This window comes from Crinia signifera, chromosome 1 (assembly GCF_055691185.1).
Source record: "Crinia signifera chromosome 1, ASM5569118v1, whole genome shotgun sequence".
In the NCBI taxonomy this organism is placed as follows: domain Eukaryota; kingdom Metazoa; phylum Chordata; class Amphibia; order Anura; family Myobatrachidae; genus Crinia; species Crinia signifera.
In genome coordinates this window covers 344,443,235-344,465,570 of record NC_139217.1, presented here as the reverse complement: position 1 = coordinate 344,465,570, position 22,336 = coordinate 344,443,235, and the positions used below count along the sequence as shown (strand labels likewise).

At 43.1% G+C, this 22,336-nt stretch overlaps 1 protein-coding gene across 1 annotated transcript; it reads right to left on the bottom strand.

Moving 5' to 3' along the window:
* Nucleotides 1–2,486: 2,486 nt before the first annotated feature.
* On the bottom strand, nt 2,487–3,482 carry LOC146080864 (olfactory receptor 6M1-like). Its single transcript, XM_083188559.1, has one exon. It carries the CDS (start codon nt 3,432–3,434, stop codon nt 2,487–2,489), a length of 948 nt encoding a protein of 315 aa, XP_083044685.1. The 5' UTR covers nt 3,435–3,482.
* Between the last annotated feature and the right edge of the window lie 18,854 nt (nt 3,483–22,336).

The window sequence follows — 22,336 nt, the reverse complement described above, 5'->3', positions numbered from 1 at the left end:
GAAAACCAGTTTTACAGCTTTATCTCACTGCTGGTACCTCAATAATTCATGGGTCCCAGCAGCTACATGCTGAATATTCAGCACACTGACGAGGCTGGAGTTAGAGGCATGTGATGAGCTCTGATTGGTGGAAATCATCACAAACTTCTCTGAACTGTGGAGGAGATTAACTGAAGCCTCATGGGAGGGATTCTACAGAGGACGCACATCCCTGCCAATTGGTTCTTCTACTTAGCACAGTATATGTTAAATTATACATGCAATTTTTTATTCAGTCGAACCATTCACCGCAATAGCTTCTGTTCCTACTAGCCCTGTTTCCACCTGTTATTATGACAGTTATTATGCCCCTTTAAATGCAAGCCATATGTAGACATGTTTTTGTAAAAAGTATATTAAAACTTGCTGATCTGTTTCCATGGGGAAATATTAAATGAAAATCCCATCTCTTTAAGAATCAGACTGAGTACCAAAAACACTGAGGGACAGATACAAAGTTGGACACATTTTGTTTCAAATGAACAGGTGGTAAGTTGCTCCGGAATGTTTGCTTTTTCGGTACTTGTGTATTATCTGGGCGCCCGATTTTTTCATTGGGCCGATAAAATCGCGTCAATCGCATCATATGCAACCAAATCGCATGCGATGCGATCTACGAGATTTTTCCATAGGAGTCAATGTTAAATGGTCCCAAATGGTCCCTGAGACCATTAGGGTCAATGTGAAATGCCCCCCAGGCCCCCCCATTGTTTGTATGCCCCCTCGTTGTTAACTCCACCTCACCATCAACGCCAACCGAAGCGTGGCGAGCGCAGCGAGCCCACGAGGGGCGGCGGTACGCGTCCTCCGACCTTTTCATACCCCCACTATCCACATCGGCATGGAGTTGATTTTATATAGTGTGGCGAGCGCAGAGAGCCACCGAGCCCGAAGCGTGGCAAGCGCAGTGAGCCCCGCGAGGGGACGTGCATTACTTCACAGGTATTACGCATCCCCTCGCCACGCTTCAGGCTCGGTGGCTCGCTGCGCTCGCCACACTATATAAAATCAACTCCATGCCAACGTTGATAGTGGGGGTATGAAAAGGTCGGAGGACGCGTACCGCCACCCCTTGCGGGCTCGCTGTCCTCGCCACACTTCGGGTTGGCGTTGATGGTGGGGTGGCGTTAACAATTAGGGGGCATACAAACAATGGGGGGTCTGGGGGGCATTTCACATTGACCTTAATCGTCCCAGGGACCATTTGGGACCATTTAACATTGATTCCTATGATAAATCGCGTCAATCATATCGCATCGCATGCGATTTGGTTGCATGCGATGCGATTGACGCGATATTATCGCGGGAAATCGCGTTGATCGCATCGCATTGCATGCCTTAAGTTAAAGCATGCAATTAACAATATCGGGCGCCAAGATAATACACAAGTACCGTTTTTTCAAAGTTTGCAGAACTGGATGCATCTCAGGATCTGTCCAACTTTTAGGTTCAAAACCTATACACTAGCATCTTTATGGATCGATAACTGCAAAATGTTTGCCAAGGAAAAGACATGAGAAAGCCATTGTACAGTAGATGAGATCCTTTGGAGAGCTGCTCCTGGTGACAGAGCTGAAGAAAAGCAGAATCAGTCCACACGAGGTCCAGAGAAGCCTCCAGAGTCTTCCCCCACTGCAGGAGTGCAGTTACTGTCGGTCCTGCACTGCTGATACATGAAGGTGCAAAGAGAGGAGGCACACCTAAATAGCCAGTGGGACGGTGCTGACAACAGGACTCTCAGGTACCCCAAAGGCTTAATTTGGCCCTGGGTGGATGGGCCCACATTTTTATGCAAACAAGAACCTCAATTATACTCTGGTAATTGTAGAGTTTATTCTAATTATTTAGGCTATCTGTATAGAGTGTTTAAACAGTGCACCTGCATTTATCTATTTTCCTGCAAGAATATATTGGTACATGTAATCAGCACTTGGTCAATTACTAGAAGATGGATAGATGTGCACATAAAATTGTATGTGTATCACTTTGTAGCTGGACCCAGTGCTGTTGTATGTGGGGCAGAAACAGGAAAATAAATATAATAAAGAGCAACTCAGCAGTTTATGGCATGCATGTCCAAACCATGGCCCTCCAGCTGTTGTGAAACTACACATCCCAGCATGCCTTGCCATAGTTTTAGCATTCCCTAATTGCAAAGCTGTGGCAAGGCATGGTGGGACTTGTAGTTTCACAACAGCTGGAGGGCCATAGCTTGGCCTGGTTTATGGAGTCTCTGGAAGGCTTGATACATCTCACTCAGTATATTCTGTACAACTCTCACACACTCACACATACTGTATGCGCACTGTTGAGCTTTGCATGAATCACATTTACCTATAAGTATACTTTAAAGCATTGAGTTAAGATTAATTTCATTAATCTTCTCTGAGCTGTCTTTCTGCTGCAGATCTGGATTTTTATACAATTTTCTATATTTATGAAATCTGTTATAATCTTATTTTATATGTCAATATTTGTCTGAGAATTGCTTTCCTTATTGCATCTTTTACATCTTTATTACGAAGACTATAAATAAGGGGGTTTACTACTGGTGTCACTACAATATAAACAATTGATAGTATTTGATTTAATTTAAAATCTGTGCTGGCTCTTGGTCTTACATAAACAAAGGCTACTGCCCCGAAAAATATTACAACAACAGTGAGGTGTGAGGCACATGTGGAAAAAGCCTTGAGCCTCCCCGTCACTGATGGAATTCCCAATATTGTCATTATAATTCGGAAGTAGGTTGCTAGTGTCAGCAAGAAGGAAAACAACACTATCGCAGCGGCAGTAAGAAAGTTTAGGGTCTGTAGCCTGCTCGTATTTTCACATGACAGTTGTAGCAAGGGAGAAATGTCACAAAAGAAATGCTGAATACTTCTGTCACAGAACTTTAAATTAGCAATTATAAATGCAGGAAACAAATTTGGGAAAAAGCCTGCTGCCCAACAAGCCATAACCGAGTAGCGACATACAGCAGTATTTATGATCAGTCTGTAGCGTAATGGGTTGCAGACTGCAGTATAGCGATCAAAAGACATTATGGCTAAAAGAAAACATTCAGTGGATCCCAGACCAAAGAAAAAAAGGAATTGGGTGATGCAGCCCCTAAATGAAATAGATCTGCTGTTCCCAATAAAAATTGAAAGAATTTTGGGGATTGTGACAGACGTGTATAATATTTCAATGAAAGAAAAGTTGCTTATGAAGAAATACATTGGGCTGTGGAGATGCCTATCGGTGAAGACTATAATTATAATAATGATATTTGTAGTGAGTGTTAATAAGTACATAACCAAAATGGTGCCAAACAAATGCCAGTGCCATGTCTGAAACTCAGAGAATCCCAACAAAACAAATTCTGTATAATTATTTGAAAATACAGTCTCCATCCTATTTAAAAATGAAAAATTAATTCCACATTTTTAAAATTAATAAAGTCATCGGTTGTTCTCACATCCACCCAAGATGATGTTCTGAGACTATAAAAAAGAGACAAACCATAAATGTATCAATCACCAAATGGATTTTGAGGGAAAAACATTTATACACAATAATAAATGGTCAAATTAGTATGACTGGCAACTGTAGGAAATGGGGCTGCTGGACCATCAAATGTAAAAACAAGGGGAAATAAAAACTTATCAAAAACAGTGTTTCGTCAGCTGGTTAGATTTAGAGTAAATAAAGAAACAAAGTAAAAATATAAAGGTAAGATTAATACATTTTTGTAAACTGTTATAGGCTGATGAATAAAAACAGAGACAAACATTAAAGGTGTACAGAATATAAACCAGAGATCTGGAGTTCTATTGTATAATTAAAAACAATGTTATCCTTTAGGAATACGTTATAACAGAATACATACAGATGGCCAGCCGTCGGGGTGCCTTTAATCAGAAGACTGGCAGCAACATACTAATTATCAGAATCCCAACAAAGGCTCCGTGACGATACTTAGCCTTTTATTCTACCGGCGCCTAACCCAAACCCTATCAATCCACCCCAACAGCCTCACCCTAAACCTCCCCATTAGTGTTTTACCCTAACGCCCTCTGCAGCTTCACTCCAACTCTCCTCCCTTAGTTCCTTACCCTAACCCCCTTTTTTAGTGCCTAACCCTAAACTTCCCTTGCTACAGCCCAAGCCTCCCCACCTTAACCTTAAGCCCCCATTGGTTAAACCTAAACACCCCCCGCCAACCTAATGCTTACGGTCTTTTGCACACTTACAATTGGGATACTGGGTGTAAGGATTTTTATCGCCAGCATCCCAACTACCAGCATCTGAACACATCCCATTGTAACGTATGTTCATATTGTTGTACTGTTAAAGGAAAGGCTGATATGATTATGGTAAGAAGTTGTAGCCCAATGTTTAGTTAAAATACCAATTCCTCTTGCCATAGGAGAAATGTATGGCTAGCAGTATGTTAGTCATTTGTTAATCAGTTGATAAAATGCATTTCTGTTTAACAACAATTAATTTAATCAACCTAGCACGAAAGGCCTAAAGTCTAAGTACAGTAGCGTGATTTTCTAACACTAGCGCTTCCCACATAATATTATTTTACTTCTGAATGATCGTGGCCCTGACTTCTTTAAAAAAAATCTTTATTTAATAAATGAAAGTTGTAGATACAGTATTAATAACATTAATGATCTTAATGCAACATTCTGGAACTTAGAGAAATTACCAATCAAAGATGCCAGTTTGCAGTTGAATATAGCTGTGTCATTTAAATGTAATCAGTCAAACCAGCATGGGATTTAAAGTTTATTTTGCTATTCTAAAAACAAGAACCGTTTGAACGTACAGAGATCAGAACTGAGGAGGCTACTAATACCCCTTTCATACCGCATCCTCAACCTGGGTTATTGTTGGGTTGAAAATGTACAATGGGGGCTCCTGCCTTTAGACTTAAGGGGGGGCTGCAATTTCCTGGGTAGTGCTCGCTGCAAACAGTCATTAATTATTTGCAGGTTATTAGTTTGATTTGCGCTGTACTAGTGTTTGTATGCATGTACTATAAATACATGATGTACTCATATGCACACAAACACAGGTGCAGAGCAAAATACACACTTTTAATAACTTTAATATTAAATAAAGCACACAAAATGATACTATTTAGTAAGATCTACACACAAATATTATTAACATAAAATAAACTTCCATGCACCTCTCTGGTGCAATGCATACCTTCCTTCAGCTGCATCACACTGAGTGGCTCACTGAAGTCTGGGCATGCTCACTGCAGAGAATTGCTTCTGGGCTGCACATACAGCAGGCCATAGAAGCACTGTAGCTCTGGCGATTTGCACAGAATGGCTTCCTGTTGGAAGCTATTGTTGTCATCACTCCATGTACTGGCAGCCCAAGAGGGGGAGGAGTTTCTAGCTCTGTGTATGATGAGCAGTAGCAGCTTCTAATAGTAATCTACTACATGCTGAACTCCTCCCCACAGGGTTGGGCTGTTGCTGTGTCTGTCCTGCTGCTTCATGGAGCCTGGTAAGAGGAGGTTACCAGCGGGTCGGAGACACAGACAGCCAGCACCAGAGCTGCAGAGGTAGGGGGGGGGAGCACTGGAGCTCTGGTGCTGTCTGTCTGTGTTTCTGGAGTTGTGATTTTAACTGGAGGGGCTGTACTGCAGCCCTATAGCAGGAGCCGCCACTGATGATGTACTAACCCGGGTTGAGGTGCAGTGTGAAAGTACTGTCAATTAGACTGAAGTTATAAACAGGGTTTAATCTGGGTCGCTCTCCATGTAATGGTAGCCCTGGGATAAGTGTGAATGCTGCGGACCCAGGCTGCTGTCAATTCAGACCCGGGATTGGAATCTGAAAGGGGTACAACTAATCACCCCTTGGGAAAACACCCTCTTCTTACATCATACTCTGTCACAGACTAGGTTTGAGTCCCAAATTCCCTCTCTGAATGTTGTTCCAGCTATCTCTCAAGCTAGAACCCCCCCCCCTTTTATTACAGTATGAGAACACAACTAGCATCTACTTCCAAGCAGTTCTCAGAGTATTACTCCATTCTCACCATTAAATGCAAGCATATCAAGCATAGAAATACATACAGTACTGTATGTATATATATTAAATAAAACTGATTATAGGAGTTCCATAAAGACTAAAACATAAATGTGGGGGCAATAAGAGTATGAATAGAGTTGACTATGTGATGAAGTCATAAGACTGATGAATAACCTTAAGATCATATAAGATTTTAAGATTTATATAAGATTTTAAGCAAAACACCAACATTTATTCTGTGGAACAAGGAGTAATGGTCTTAACCTCTCCTCTGTAGATTAACCCTAATTGCCTCCCTTAGGGCCTTATTCTAGTTCATGCTTTCTGACATAATCCTTCTTAGATGGACAAAACCATGTGCATTGCAGGGGGGCAGATGTAAAATGTGCAGAGAGAGTTAGATTTGGGTGAGTTATTTTTTTTCTGTGCAGGGTAAATACTGACTGCTTTATTTTTACACTGCAATATAGATCTCACTTTGAAGTAAAACCCCAACCAAATCGAATTCTCTCTGCACAAGTAACATCTGCCCTGCAATGCACATGGTTTTGTCCATCTAGGAAATATTTTGTCAGAAAGAGTGAACTAGAATAAGGCCCTTAGTGCCTAAACCTAACACCCTTTTTAGTGCACAACCCTCCCTCCTTACAGCCAAACGGTAACTCTGCCAAATCCTAACCCTCTCCCCCAGTGCTTAAACCAAAACACCCCCATTTAGTCTCCCATCAAAGGTGGTAGAGGCTAAGACAGTAGAGCAATTTAAACATGCATGCAATATCATTGTAAATAAATAAGGATCAATTAAGGTTTGAATAACAATATGGTTAAAAAAGGTAGAAACTTTTTCATATTTGTCGTCAAATTCTGTGTTTCTATGCTCATACCCTGCAATCTTACGCTAACAGTCCTGGGCTTACTTATAATCAGGATGCCAGCTTTCGAGAGTTTTACTGCTTTTATTCCGACCATGACACTGTTTTTGAGCCGACATGTGCCGACAGGTGGTATTTCATGCCCTACCACCCACTAGGGCGTGGTAGGATAATAAAATAGTGTGGTGAGCATAGCAAGGCACCATGCCCGAAGCATGGTGAGCGCAGCGAGCCATGCAAGGGGACGTGGTGTTACATTTCAGTGTCCATGTTGATTGTGTCGACATTCAGTTAAAAAAAACTGTGAAAAACCGCTGTCAACCTTCTGACTATTGACCTTGTCCACGTTGACCTAATGCTTGTGTCGACATACACCCATGTTGACCTAGACCCATGTCAACTTTTCTGATCGTCAACCTAATGGTGTCGACCCAATCCATGTCGAACTAACTGCTGGAGACCTAATGATCCGTACCCATTGTAACTTATGTTCCATACTGTTGTACTCTTCAAGGAAATGCTGACATGATTATAGTAAAAAAAAACAGTAAGGCTGTGTACACACGGGGGAGATATATTGCTCAGTGTCTCCTTTTCATCAGCGACCAGAGATGGCCGCTGATGAAAAAGAACCTCTGCCGGGGGAGCCGCAGAGGTAATCAGCTGGTCGCAAGAGCAAGCTCCTGCGACCAGCGATTAGAATGGGGCTGAAAACGGGAGCGCGCACCCGGCGATTTATCACCGGGGCACACTCCCATCACTGGCAATATGGTCGCCAGCGACCATATTCCCAGCGATTATAGCCCATATTGCTGCGTTTGTACACGGCTTATCAATTGACTGTGTATAAAGAAGTTGTAGTCCTATGTTTAGTTAAAATGCCAATTCTTCATACCATAGGAAAAATGTATGCCTGGTAGTAGGGCAAGTAGATTCTCAATTATAATTATAGTCACAATTTGCAGTGTGAACATATCAAAACCATTCAGCAAATTGCAGCCCATAATGTATGTAACCAACTAATGCCACGTAAAACCCAATCGTTCCAAAGGCTAAAAAACAAATATTGATTCGTACAATGTATGAAATATAAGAACTAGATGTAATCATGAGATGAGATATAGATTAATATACAAACCAAGACACAATTAAAAATCAAATTCAAAGTAAGAAAAAAATGTAGAGTAACATTAAAAAAGTAACTAAATTGAATTGCTTGTGATCTATATACAGTACATGTGCACAGTATATAGCTTCTGTCAAATAAAGAGGTGTAAACTTAAAGTATTTCTAAAATCACATGAATAAAAGTGAAATGTTTGCTTTCATCCCATATTATTGGTGTTTACCTGTGCATATTAATGTCTCTTATGTCAGAAAAATCAATACAGAGTGGGGACACCCAGCTTTATAAATGCAACAATTATCCAACTGATACATTCCCAAGTTACCACATGCAAACAACACGCATATAATGACCTTTCAATGTCACTCAACTGGGAATTAACAAGCCAATATAATTAGTGATTAGTTGCACGTTTTGTGTATTCCAACATGAGCCACTTCATAAGGGAGATATTTATTTGGCTTGGGATTTCTCATCTTGTTTCTTACTGACTGAGGCTGGGCCCAGTTATTCAGTTTTTAATCAGTTGATAAAATGCTTGTTTGTTCCATCAATCGATCAACTAAAATTAATTTGGTAAACATAGTACGAATGGCTTACAGCCTTAGTGGCTTGACATGAAAGAAAAGTAATAGATCAATTTTGATGATCATTTGTCACTTTGGGCCTTATTCTGATCGGTGCGGATATTCCCGCATGCGGACGGACCGCCGATGTTGATCGTCTGCGCATGTGCAGAGGTCACTCTGCGCATGTGCAGGCGATTTCGCCGCACGGATTCTTTACACGCCGCACAGGGGGCGTAGAGGGGCGTGAGGGGCTACTTAGCCTCATTACCCTATGCATACGCCCCGCGTTTCACGGGCGTTCCCATGCAAACGCGGGGCGTATGCATGGTAATGAGGCCGTGACGCGTGGGTACGGGGCGGGCATCTGACATCTCCGGATGTCAGCCGCCCGCCCCCATACATGATTTCACACGGACAAGTGTCCGTGTGGTCTTGTGTTGCGGGACCTGGTGGAGCGTGCGGCCCTGCATTCGATGTTCGGCGACCATCGAATGCAGGGGCTGCTCCCAAGACGGAGGAGGCGTATCCCCGTCCAATTTCATGCGGATCGCCACATATCCGCGTACGGACGGCAGGTGGCGATCCGTATGGAAGGCGGGGATTCGCCTGCACGGTTGCGGCCGCATATTCTGATCGGGCCGCACCGATCAGAATAAGGCCATTTATATAGAGCTAACCTTGTTAGTGCTATGGAAGCATATCCGCAAAGTATAGCTGTGTTTATATTCTTGTGGCCATAAGGTGCGTACACACTGGGGCGATTTTGTATAATATCGCGGGAAAGCGACCATTTTGCCCACGATGGGAGTGTGCACCGGCGATATATCGCCGGGTGCGCGCTCCCGTTTTTACCCCTGTAGTGATCGCTGGTCGCAGGAACATGCTCCAGCTGATTACCACTGCCGGACTCCCCCGGCAGTTTCTTTGGTACTCTTTACCTAGAACGGCGCCCATCGCGACCATCGCGACCATCGTATGCACTAAAAAACGGGTGCGATGCGATGCCCACGATGGCCGCGATTTCCCATAGGGATCAATGTTAAAAGTCAGATTGGACGCGATTTTAGTGTTCAATGCCTCAATGCCCGCGATTTTTCCATAGGAAACAATGTTAAATGGGCCACAGAGCCCAAATAGTCACCCTAAAGTCTGAAATGGCCCCCACAATTGTTAACGCCACCCCACGATCAACGTCAATCCGAAGCGTGGCGAGCGCAGCGAGCCCGCGAGGGGCGGCGGTACGCGTCCTCCGACCTTTTCATACCCCCACTATCCACGTCGGCGTGGAGTTGAGAATAGAATAGTGTGGCGAGCGCAGCGAGCCACCGAGCCCGAAGCGTGGCGAGCGCAGCGAGCCCCGCGAGGGGACGCGGATACCTTCACAGGTAAACGTGTCCCTTTGCGGGCTTCACAGGTATCCGCGTCCCCTCGCTGCGCTTGCCACGCTTCGGGCTCGGTGGCTCGCTGCGCTCGCCACACTATTCTATTCTCAACTCCACGACGACGTGGATAGTGGGGGTATGAAAAGGTCGGAGGACGCGTACCGCCGCCCCTCGCGGGCTCGCTGCGCTCGCCACGCTTCGGGTTCACGTCGATCGTGGGGTGGCGTTAAAAATTGTGGGGGCCATTTAAGACTTCAGGGGGACTGTTAGGGCTCTGTGGCCCATTTAACATTGTTTCCTATGTAAAAATCGCGGCCATTGAGGCATTGAACACTAAAATCGCGTCCAATCTGACTTTTAACATTTGATCCCTATGGGAAAATCGCGGGCATCGCGTCGCACCCGTTTTTTTATGTGCATACGATGACCGCGATGCCCGCGATGCCCGCGATTTTTTACCCCCGACGCCAGCGATTTCAATCGCGGGCGCCGTTCTAGGTAAAGAGTACCGTTTCTTTTTTCATCAGCGACCATCTCTGGTCGCTGATGAAAAGGAGAAACTGAGCAATATATGGCTGAGCAATATATGGCTGAGCAATATATCTCCCCCGTGTGTACGGGGCTTTACTCTGTGTACTGTGAAAAGTTAATAGGATACATTTTTTGTAGCAGTTGCATTTCAGTGGACCAAGGTGTATTATTTAAAAAAAAAGTTTATTGATGAGACATTACAGTTTATGGAAAGAAATGATTTAAATGAACATATAGTAAAATTGGCTTTATGTTTTTTATCACAATTTATTTGCATATTTCTAGCGCAATTACTGAGTTTTTATGGGCCTACTTTTTACTAAATGTAGGATTGCAGAAGCCACATCTAGGCCCTTATTCTGATCGGTGCGGTCGGAGCCGATTCTGCGGCCAGGACCGTGCGTGCGAAACCCCGCCTTCCATACGGATCGCCAACTCCGTCCGTATGCGGTAAGAAGCTGTCCGAACGGACCGCACGTGTATTTTTCACGGAATACGCCTCCTCCATCTAAGGGAACCTCCCCCATCATTCGATGGTCGCAGACCATCGAATGCAGGACCGAGTGCTCCACCAGCACCCGCAACCTCAGACCACACGGACATTTTTCCGTGCAAAAGCAGAGATCTGGGCGGGCAGCTGACATCCGGCGATGTCATATGTCCGCCCCCTACACGTACGTCACGGCCGCATTACCATACGTACGCCCAGCGTTTTCATGGGAACTCCCATGAAACGCGGGGCGTATGCATATGGTAATGAGCCCAAATAGCCCTTCACGCCCCTCTCCACCCCCTGTTCGGAGTGTTCACATATCATGCGGAATTTCGCCGTACGCCCCGCTCGCACATGCGCAGAGACGCCTCTGCACATGCGCAGACACAAAACATCGGCGGGCCGAACGCACGCGGATATATCCGCACCGATCAGAATAAGGGCCCTAATTATGCAAGGTTAATCCGCTTTGTTCATCCACATTCAAATGGCTGTTCTGATTTCAATGTGTCACACTGTCCTGCTTTAATATTGTAGCAGAGCACCTTTGGCAGATGAGTCAGTGGGGCGAATCTCTCATCTCTGGGATTTTGGCCCTTATTCTGGTTCACTCGAAAAGGTAATTTCCTTCTCAAATTTACAAAACCATATGCACTGCAGGTGGGGCACAGAAACAAAATAACCCACCCAAATCAAATTCTCTCTGCACATGTCACATCTGCCCCACCTGTAGGTTGTGCCTGTGATTCTGGGGTATCTACAGTTGACAAAGCATGATCCACTGAACACAACTCAATACCTAAGTATTGCTGCCTGTCCTACCTCACCCATCACAGAATATTGCACTTACCACCATACTAAAGAGAGTGTATTACTGTGTCCACCATAAAATGCAGAGAGTCTTACAGTGACCATCATTTAACACAGATAGCACAGCAGTGACCACCATATAACACAGAGAGCATAGCAGTGACCACCATATAACATAGAGAATATTGCAGTGACTGTCATATAACACAGAGGGGGGTATTCAATGCTGCAGCGAGTGGCCGGCGAGGGGGTTAAACAGCGAGGATTGCAGAAAAGCAGCGATCCTCGCTGTTTAACCCCCGTGCCGGCCGCTCGCTCTATTCAATGTTCTGGGGAAATCCTCGCCGTCACAGGACGGCGAGAATTCCCCAAAACAGCGAGACCCGCGGCTACTGCAGAAAACTCGCAGTTTTTAGCCGCGGGTCTCGCTGCTTCTGGAGCCGCATCCGCCAATTCCCCCTCGCTCAAAAAACGGAGCGAGGGGGAATTGGCGGATGCGGAGGCTGTGTTGAATGCTGTCAGGGTGAGTGGTGACAGCGAGCAGGAAGACCTGCTCGCTGTCACCACTCGCAAACAGCATTGAATACCTGCCAGAGCGTTGCATTGACTGCCAAATAATGCAAACAACATTTCAGGAACCACCATAAAATACAGAGAACATTGTTGTAACTGACATATAATACAGAGAGCACCACAAGAAAATAGTTTTTGGAAATACATACTCAATGGCTTTTGTCCAGGGAGTTTAAAACTTTCCACAATTTAAGAGATTCATGAACATTCCAAATGACACCCACTGACCACACCAACATCTATTAGAATGCAAACACATTGGGCAGTATTCAATGAGCCTGATTCGCCATGTTTTTATGGCGAATTTGTGCTGTTTGGCGAATTTCTGACTAAAACGGTGAATCACCCTATTCAATGACCACATGGCGAATACATTTCAAGGTTTTTTTCGCCATGATTCACCGAGTAGCAATCGCTATCTTTTTATGGTGAAGTGGAATGTGAACTTTTAAAATAAAGTGTTTTGTTTTTTACATTTGGTGTAAAAAAATCAGGAATTTTATTCTGAGGAGGGGCATGCTATTTTTATTCATGTGCTGTAAGCACATGAATATATATTTAATTTAAATTTTTTTTTTATTTTTTTTTTACATAGCAGCCAGCAGGGGGCGCCGGAGCCGAGCCGCTCATTACATATTCATATATTCACTGCACCCGATCGTTACGATCGTGTGTAGTGAATATACGCTCCCCTGCTGGCATCCCCGGGGGGCAGCCTGTGCTGCCTGGCACCCGGGGAGCCCATCTACCCCCCACAAAGTTCTGGGGCAGGCAGAGAGACTACCATCTCTCTGCCTGGCACCGTCCTCAGGCTCCCTGCGGCAATCGCCGCAGGAGCTCATATTCGCCAGTCAGGGGCAGCGAGCCCCTGACACGTTGAATACCGGAGCCCGCCGGCTCCGGAACGTGGCGAATGTGCAGCGAATCCTAAAAAGGATTCGCTGCACCTCGCAGGTATTCTCATTGAATACCGCCCAATGCCCCACCAATAAAAATACTTCCATTTGTATCAGGGAACTATCATAGTGACTGTAAACTTACAATCAAAATCTGATTGTTCCAATGTCTTGAGAGTTCTTTCCATTGCTGACTTGTAGTGGAATCTAACTTGTGCTTTAGATTACCAGAAGGTATGGGTGAGTATGGGTGTGTGAATGGGAAATACCTTGAGTTGCAGATTAATGTGCTGGACTTCAAAATGCTGTTGGTAGCTACAGGAAAATCAACAATATCTGCACTACTCCACCCACCCCCATTATTAATCTTGCCCTATTATTTTTAGTTTAATATGATCAAAAATAAATAAGTAAAGGCCTGTTGCTCAGTGAACATACTGTACATTTTACGCTAACAAAGGTCATAACAAAGCTGCACAGAAAAATGACCTTCTCCATGGAAAGTATGAGTTATCAACTCCCTCATCAATATACCACAATAAGCCTGGCCCAGTGTTCTGAAAAGAGAATGCACCATACATATATTGGGCAGAGCAATAGCCACTGGACTGGTGTTCTTTAATGTCATGTTTTGAGACCGCCCTCAAGGCGCTGAGTCTGTTACCATACCCTGAAACCAAACCATCCAATACACTCAAGACACAACAAAAAACCTTCACAGTCAGGTGAACTTCATCCTATCTAAATAAATAAAACTACAAGACCACCTAAACCTATATTCATTCTGTAGATTAAATCATTTACTTTACTTTGAGACTTATCAATAATCACACCACACTACAGTACATTCTCATATACTGTAGATATCTCTATTATTGGCCGATTCTGGTTCACACATAGTGAACGGAATTCGGCCCCTGCCTGATAGTCGGGGTTTGTGCATATGCATTTCTGTGCATGTGCAAACCTTAACTACATATGGCTTTGGGATTTACACTGTCACCAGGCCGTTCGCAGCGGGAGGAACGGGGGCGGTGCTGGGACATGGGAACGCCCAGCATTTCAAGGGCGTCCCCATGAAAATGCTAGTCAATCCCATGGCTACAGAGGCAGGCCAATGCCTGCCAGGGTGGGTGGCTGACGTCAGATGACATAAACCGCCCACCCCGTCTTCATCCCTTCGGCCACAAATATAAGTCATTTGAGACTGAATTATAATTGCAAAGGCAGGAGAAATCATTTGATGGTCAGTGACCATCGAATGATTTCTCCTGCTGTGGGTGCATGCAACGGGATGTGTCTCCATCAAACATCACCTTGCATGGATGGGAGGGAAAACGGCAGTGGGGGAGTGGGTATTTGCGGGTCTGAGTCATATATACTTGGTAAGCTGCAAGCTTTGCAGCTTATCAAGTCAATTAGAATGCCTGGCTTGAGTGAGCATCCAGGTTCTGTGCAGCTCTCAGTAGCGCACGCAGGGGGGGTTTCTGAGTACCCAGAAACCCCCCTAGAAGTCTAAGGACCCTAGGCTGAAAGCTGAGGGTCCCCTCTTTCCATGGGTAGAAGAATTTTAAAAATCGGCCCTTGGGAACCGGAGATATCTGACTTCAAAGCAGCATTCCCCATCCAAGCCTGTTAATTGCTCTTCCCAGTCAGATATTTCAGGTTCTCTCTGACATAGAGTTTTTCTGAGAGTATATTCCAAAAGCTGGGACTCTCCCCCTTTAAAAAACACTAGGAGCTTGTATCTACTGTTCCCAGAACCAGAGATATCAGCCTTCCAGCAGCTGGTTACTGCTCCAGCTCCACACACCTGGTATGTCGTTTTATATTCTCGTTGGAAGATTGCTCTGCCTCCTGAACTTTTGGTAGGTGGGATTCTCTAGTTTTTAATTCCATTAAAATCTAAGAAATCTATTTCCGGGAACTGGAGATATCTGCAGTCCAGCAAGCTGTCCTCCCACCAGAAAATTATAATTACAAGCGCACTCCACTATACACCCCTCCTCTGCATATTAAACATCCTCTTCCACCCTGGAAGTTATGTATCAGGGCCCCTTCATTCAGCCCAATTCCCCTTCTCCCACCATCTGTACAGTAAAGGGGTAATTAGTGGAAATGACTGATCCAGGCCCTACATGCTGAGCGGTATATATAGTACCGCCTACCACCTGAGGGACATCAAAGCTTCCCCCATCCCTACCGCTGGAGGATCGGTAGGGGCCCCAATACATTGCGATGCCCAGGGCTCTACACTGCTGTTGAAGCCACTGTATGTAATATATATATATATATATATAGTAACGCAAGGACAGGTGTCACTCCGGGACTTTATGCAAAGCAAAGTGATATTTTATTGGAGCGTTATGTCAACGCGTTTCGAGTATAACTCGTCATCAGGACATTAATACATACAATAAAAACAGTGCATTAAATACATACCAGCGTGTGGGTGTTCCCCTCCGTCGGCGGTCCTCCGTTCCGGTCATCGCTCTGGCTTCCGGGTTGTAGCCCGGAAGTGACGCTACTCCGGCGGTGGAACGCAAACCGGCAGCCAGGGGGACACTGTGTGAATAGAAAAAACTTTATTAATACATGACAGCATCATACAACGCCTAACTGAAGATAGTCATAGATACTGTCATCCTAGGTGTATATTTTCTAAAAAGCTATACGTTAAATAAAACAGGTACAGAAACGTGTGATAATATATATCAAGTGGATAAGGGTGATCAGTTCATTTTGACCTCGTGGTTATGCAATGATATTAAAAAGAAAAGGGATAGTGGATTAAGAGGGCTTGTGTCCCCCTATATTTATTCCCACAATTTCAAAAAAAAGAACTGAGACCCAGATTAAACATGGGAATAGGTCTCCCCCATAGTGAATATATCTCTATTAACTAAAGTGAAAAAATGCATATTTAAATTTTTTTGGTTGCCATGTAGGGCACCAGATGGTCGTGGTACCCACTGGTTACATAAGAAATTAAGACGGGGCTACATCCATTTAACCTCAGCAAACTGGGGAAGGGAAAAGCTCCGCTGTGCAATATAATTATATAAGTGATACTCAACAACACATACATGTGTGCTGGTATCTAGCTAAAAAACATTTTTCTGGAGAGTTTTTACAAAACTATAAAAAAGAAAGAAGCCTATTGGCAAAAGGACATGAAAAAACAGTGTGAAAAAATTGAAAATGCAGATATCATGGCAACTAGCCGCCTATGCTAGAAATGGACCTAATCTCTCAATCATAAAAAGCAACTATAATTGATGGCTTCATTTAAACCCATCGGATTGATGGTTTGCAGCTTAAAAATCCATTCACATTCGCGTCTCAACAGTAATTTATCCCTATCCCCCCCTCTCACTAGAGGTGGGATATGGTCTATCATGTGGTATTTGAGACCAGCCAAGCTATGGCGTGCCTGGACAAACAACCACCAAAAACCATTATCACCACTCCAGCTATGTTACCTGAGAAAATAAAATCTACTAGTACTTTCGATCCACAAACGTTTAATTCATCCATTAAATCATTCTCTCGGATGATGGACAATCCGTGCACTAAGACCGATAGAAGGATTCATTCCAACCTTACCCATTCGGAAAGGTTGGCGTTGAAACAATTGGGGGCCAGAGATGACATCACAATTAGAGGAGCAGACAAAGGGGGATCTATTGTTGTCCAGGACATTACGGACTATCGTTCTGAATGTGACAGACAACTATTGGACACTAACACCTACCAGTCTCTCCCAAGAGATCCCACGTCGCAATACCTGGAAGAATTAAATATCATCCTGAAGAACGCTGTGGATACCCAAGTCATCACTAAAGAAATGAAGAATCGCCTATTGAAGACGACCCCCCAAGTTCCATTATTTTATACATTGCCAAAAATGCACAAGGACGCACAGAGACCTCCTGGTCGGCCTATCATCTCAGCCAGGGGGTCTCTGTGTGAGCCTTTGGCAGTCATGATAGACTTCCATTTACAGGCATGTATACAGAACACTGAGACATACCTTAAGGACACAACCAGCCTGTTGCAAAAACTTGAATCTTTTTCACAGGTAAAAGAGGGCCTCATCATGGCATGTATTGATGTTAACCGCTTATATACATGCATCCCGCATCAAGCAGGGCTGGAGGCGGTTACATGCTTGATCAGTGACAATGTTCACTATCAGGGTCCGGATATCAATTTTTTTATTGAGATCCTTAAATACACGTTGACCCATAATTACTTTATGCATGATAAAAAATTCTATAACCAAAGTAAAGGTTGTGCCATGGGTTCTGCGGCAGCTCCGGTCTATGCCAACTCTTTTATGTATAAAGTGGAGAAACAACTATTTTTTAGTGATCCAGAGATCCATCGATGTATTGATCTATACCTTCGATACATCGATGACATACTAATATTCTGGTCTGGCACTAAGGAGACTCTTACTGAGCTACTGGATGCACACAATGCATCACCTAGCCCAGTCAAGTTGACCTACACGCTGGACACTGAGGTGATCCACTTTCTTGATGTCCAAATACGGATCGAACAAAACAGAATCCTTACCCAGTTGTATTCCAAACCAACTGATAGGAATAATGTACTACATTACCAAAGTTTTCATCCCATCCATACTAAAGCAGGGCTCCCCTACTCTCAGTTCCTACGGGTCTGCCGAATTAATAACAACACCGACATTCGGGACAAACAACTAGAGGAGATGACCCGAAAATTTGAACAGAGAGGGTACCCGAAAAAAGATCTAGAACTAGCGAGGGCCAAGGCGTGTAGCAAGCCCCGGCAAGAACTATTAAAAACCAAAGTGCCTGATCCCAAAAAGAGTAAAACCGCCACATGGGTCACCCAATACTCCACCCAAACCCCTGAATTGGTTAACAAGGTTAAATCCCTATGGCCAATTGTTAACACTGACCCCGAATTGAAAAGCTTACATCTTTCTAGACTCATGCCTAGTTATAAGAGGGGTCCTAATATCCGGGATCTTGTGGTGAAGATGGATATAAGTGGGAAACCGAAGCAACAAACTGAGCACTTTTTAACCAGAAAGCCGGGGTGCTACCGGTGCACTGGATGTGCCACCTGCGGATATCTGATCCCAGGGGACCAATTTATCCACCCGCATAATGGCACCATTTTTAAAATTAAATTCCCGCTCACATGCAGCTCACGCTATGTTGTCTACCTGTTATCTTGCCCATGTGGGTTAAAGTACGTGGGCAAGACGGCTAGACAATTTAAAGAGAGGATGGCCCAACACAGGACGGCCATAAAAGCCGCTCTTGTGTCAGGTAACAGTGAACAGGCGGTGGCCAGGCATTTTGCCCAGGCACGCCATAGCTTGGCTGGTCTCAAATACCACATGATAGACCATATCCCACCTCTAGTGAGAGGGGGGGATAGGGATAAATTACTGTTGAGACGCGAATGTGAATGGATTTTTAAGCTGCAAACCATCAATCCGATGGGTTTAAATGAAGCCATCAATTATAGTTGCTTTTTATGATTGAGAGATTAGGTCCATTTCTAGCATAGGCGGCTAGTTGCCATGATATCTGCATTTTCAATTTTTTCACACTGTTTTTTCATGTCCTTTTGCCAATAGGCTTCTTTCTTTTTTATAGTTTTGTAAAAACTCTCCAGAAAAATGTTTTTTAGCTAGATACCAGCACACATGTATGTGTTGTTGAGTATCACTTATATAATTATATTGCACAGCGGAGCTTTTCCCTTCCCCAGTTTGCTGAGGTTAAATGGATGTAGCCCCGTCTTAATTTCTTATGTAACCAGTGGGTACCACGACCATCTGGTGCCCTACATGGCAACCAAAAAAATTTAAATATGCATTTTTTCACTTTAGTTAATAGAGATATATTCACTATGGGGGAGACCTATTCCCATGTTTAATCTGGGTCTCAGTTCTTTTTTTTGAAATTGTGGGAATAAATATAGGGGGACACAAGCCCTCTTAATCCACTATCCCTTTTCTTTTTAATATCATTGCATAACCACGAGGTCAAAATGAACTGATCACCCTTATCCACTTGATATATATTATCACACGTTTCTGTACCTGTTTTATTTAACGTATAGCTTTTTAGAAAATATACACCTAGGATGACAGTATCTATGACTATCTTCAGTTAGGCGTTGTATGATGCTGTCATGTATTAATAAAGTTTTTTCTATTCACACAGTGTCCCCCTGGCTGCCGGTTTGCGTTCCACCGCCGGAGTAGCGTCACTTCCGGGCTACAACCCGGAAGCCAGAGCGATGACCGGAACGGAGGACCGCCGACGGAGGGGAACACCCACACGCTGGTATGTATTTAATGCACTGTTTTTATTGTATGTATTAATGTCCTGATGACGAGTTATACTCGAAACGCGTTGACATAACGCTCCAATAAAATATCACTTTGCTTTGCATAAAGTCCCGGAGTGACACCCGTCCTTGCGTTACTATATTTGTGAGCCCCTCGGCTCTCTGAGTGGGCACCCGGGCAGGAACAATCAAGCCATTATCCCTGGTGGCAGAGGAGTGCCGGGCTGCGACACAGCTATATATATATATATATATATATATATATACAGTATATATATATATATATATATATATATATATAGTATATATATTATTTTTTATTATTATTTTATTATTTATATACATTTGGTCTATCTATAATACTTTAACTGACCCGGCATATACTGGGTCACCTAAGTGTCCATCTCCGTGCTTTGCTCCGCCCCTCTGGAAACCCCCTTCTGAAAATCCTGCATTTGCCCCTGGCTCTGCAAATGTTGGACTTTTTTTTTTTTTTGCAGAAAATGTATCTTGTATCTCTAGAGCAGGCATTCCCAATCACGGTCCTCAAGGAACACCAACAGTGCAGGTTTTAGTGATATCCAGGCTTCAGCACAGATAGTTTAATCAGAATCCCTCAGATACTAATTAAGTCCCCTGTGCTCAAGCCTGGATATCTACAAAACCTGCACTGTTGTGTGTCTTGAGGACCGTGGTTGGGAATGCCTGCTCTAGAGGACCAGTTAAATAAAAAGTTTAGATATCATGATCTTTTCCATGACTTAATACTCTTTATTACATTTGTAAAACAATATTACAAAGAAATCATTTTTTTTCTTTACACAAGAATTTAAAATATATTGATATAGAGGCTAGACTCTCTAAAGTGTTATATTAAGCATTAAGCCATATGGTTGGAATCCTTGTTGATTTTTGTTTCCCTTTTGACAATTGCAATAATTTGCAAATACTTCTCAAAGGAAGATTTCAGAACAAAATGGCCACCTCCATAATCCATTTGTTGGTGTGATCTTGTAGTTTAAAATGTATTGCAAAATAAAACAAACAAACAGAATCTTAAGTTAAATGTTCAAGAGTATGTTATAAACATTAAGAGCAAACCACTATCTCATTCTATTTCTAAACACTTCCTACTTCATCACAATAGCAATCCAAGCATTTTAACATGCAAAGCTATTAACATGTAACCTTAGGGTATACAGAAGATAATTTAGGCAATAAGCTTTCTAGAAACAGGAATTGTTAGTTATTTGCATATATTAACACTACAGAGCCTCAATTACTTTGGTTAAAATTGTTCTTTATATTTGATTACTAACATTTTCAGAAATATTTTATTTACAAGTTTATTCATTCCGATTGCAAGTATTTGATGACCTTGTATTTTATATGATATAATGTTAATTATACTATATGAATTATGGGGTCTTTAGTTTGGCTATAATTCTCTAAAACCGTCCTGGTCTATATATTTGACTAATCTCTAACCCAGATCTAAACCTTGTTTATATGATATTTGCTTCTGTCACAACTCTCACTGTGATGACATGGATGCTGGTCATACCTGTAAGATTAGTGAATAGAGGTTTAGTATCCCTTATCCAAAATGCTCAGGACCAGAATCATTTTGGATAATGGATTATTCCATATTTTGGAATATTTTTATATTTGAATGAGGTATCTTGAGGTATCTTGCATGTATGGTGTATAAACACATCAAACACATGAAATACACTCTTAATGGGGCAGGAGATAGAGTGAGGGGAGAGAGAGAGTGCTGGCCAGTGGCACTGCTACTGCTGGCACTGGTCTAATGGTGCTGCTGCTCACAATAGAGCACTGTAGCTGGGGGACACCATACTGTAGCTGCCAGCAGTTCCATGCTGCAAAAGGTGGGGGGCTTGGTGCTGCTACTGCTAGAGCACAACACGCTTGCCGGCCCCATGGTGGTGATAAAAAAATCTAATTAAAAACCATGGTACAGGCATTTTTCTTTGCTGTGCCCACAGGCTCCAAAAATGGTTGGGCCCCTTTATAAGCGCAACCCCTTCACCCTTTAATGTTATACCACTGCAGTTAAAACAGTGACAGCTTCAATTAGGTGATTCCCTTCTTTGGACTAATGGAAACGCAGCTAAAAAAAACTAAAGAAGGAGATGAAATTAATGTATTCCACTATATATGTTGTAATTGTAGACCAAGTTCGTTATTTGCTTCACCAAGGCCAAAAGGTTGTCAACATCTTTAATTCGAATCATTACATTTTAGCGATAAAATAAAACCTAGGTTTAAGTCATACAGTACATGATGTCTTTCTTTCCAACTGACACAGATATTAAAAGGTGCAGACATGAGTGACACAACATTTTAACATCTGGTCGGGTCTCAAAGAATTGTCCAACATTAGTGATACCTTACCTACCGTGACTCAATCTGATACAGTATCCATCTAAAACTGGTGCAGGATTATTTGAATGATATCATACAAAGACGCATGTCAGACTAACTCTTGGAGCAACTTGTACAAACTTGCTATGTTCTACTTAAGCAGTCCACTCTGCAGTGTATACTCAGAAATAGTTTTCAGCACAGCCATGAAGTTCGTGTGTTAAAATATGGAAAATTTCATTAAAATGATCTACAA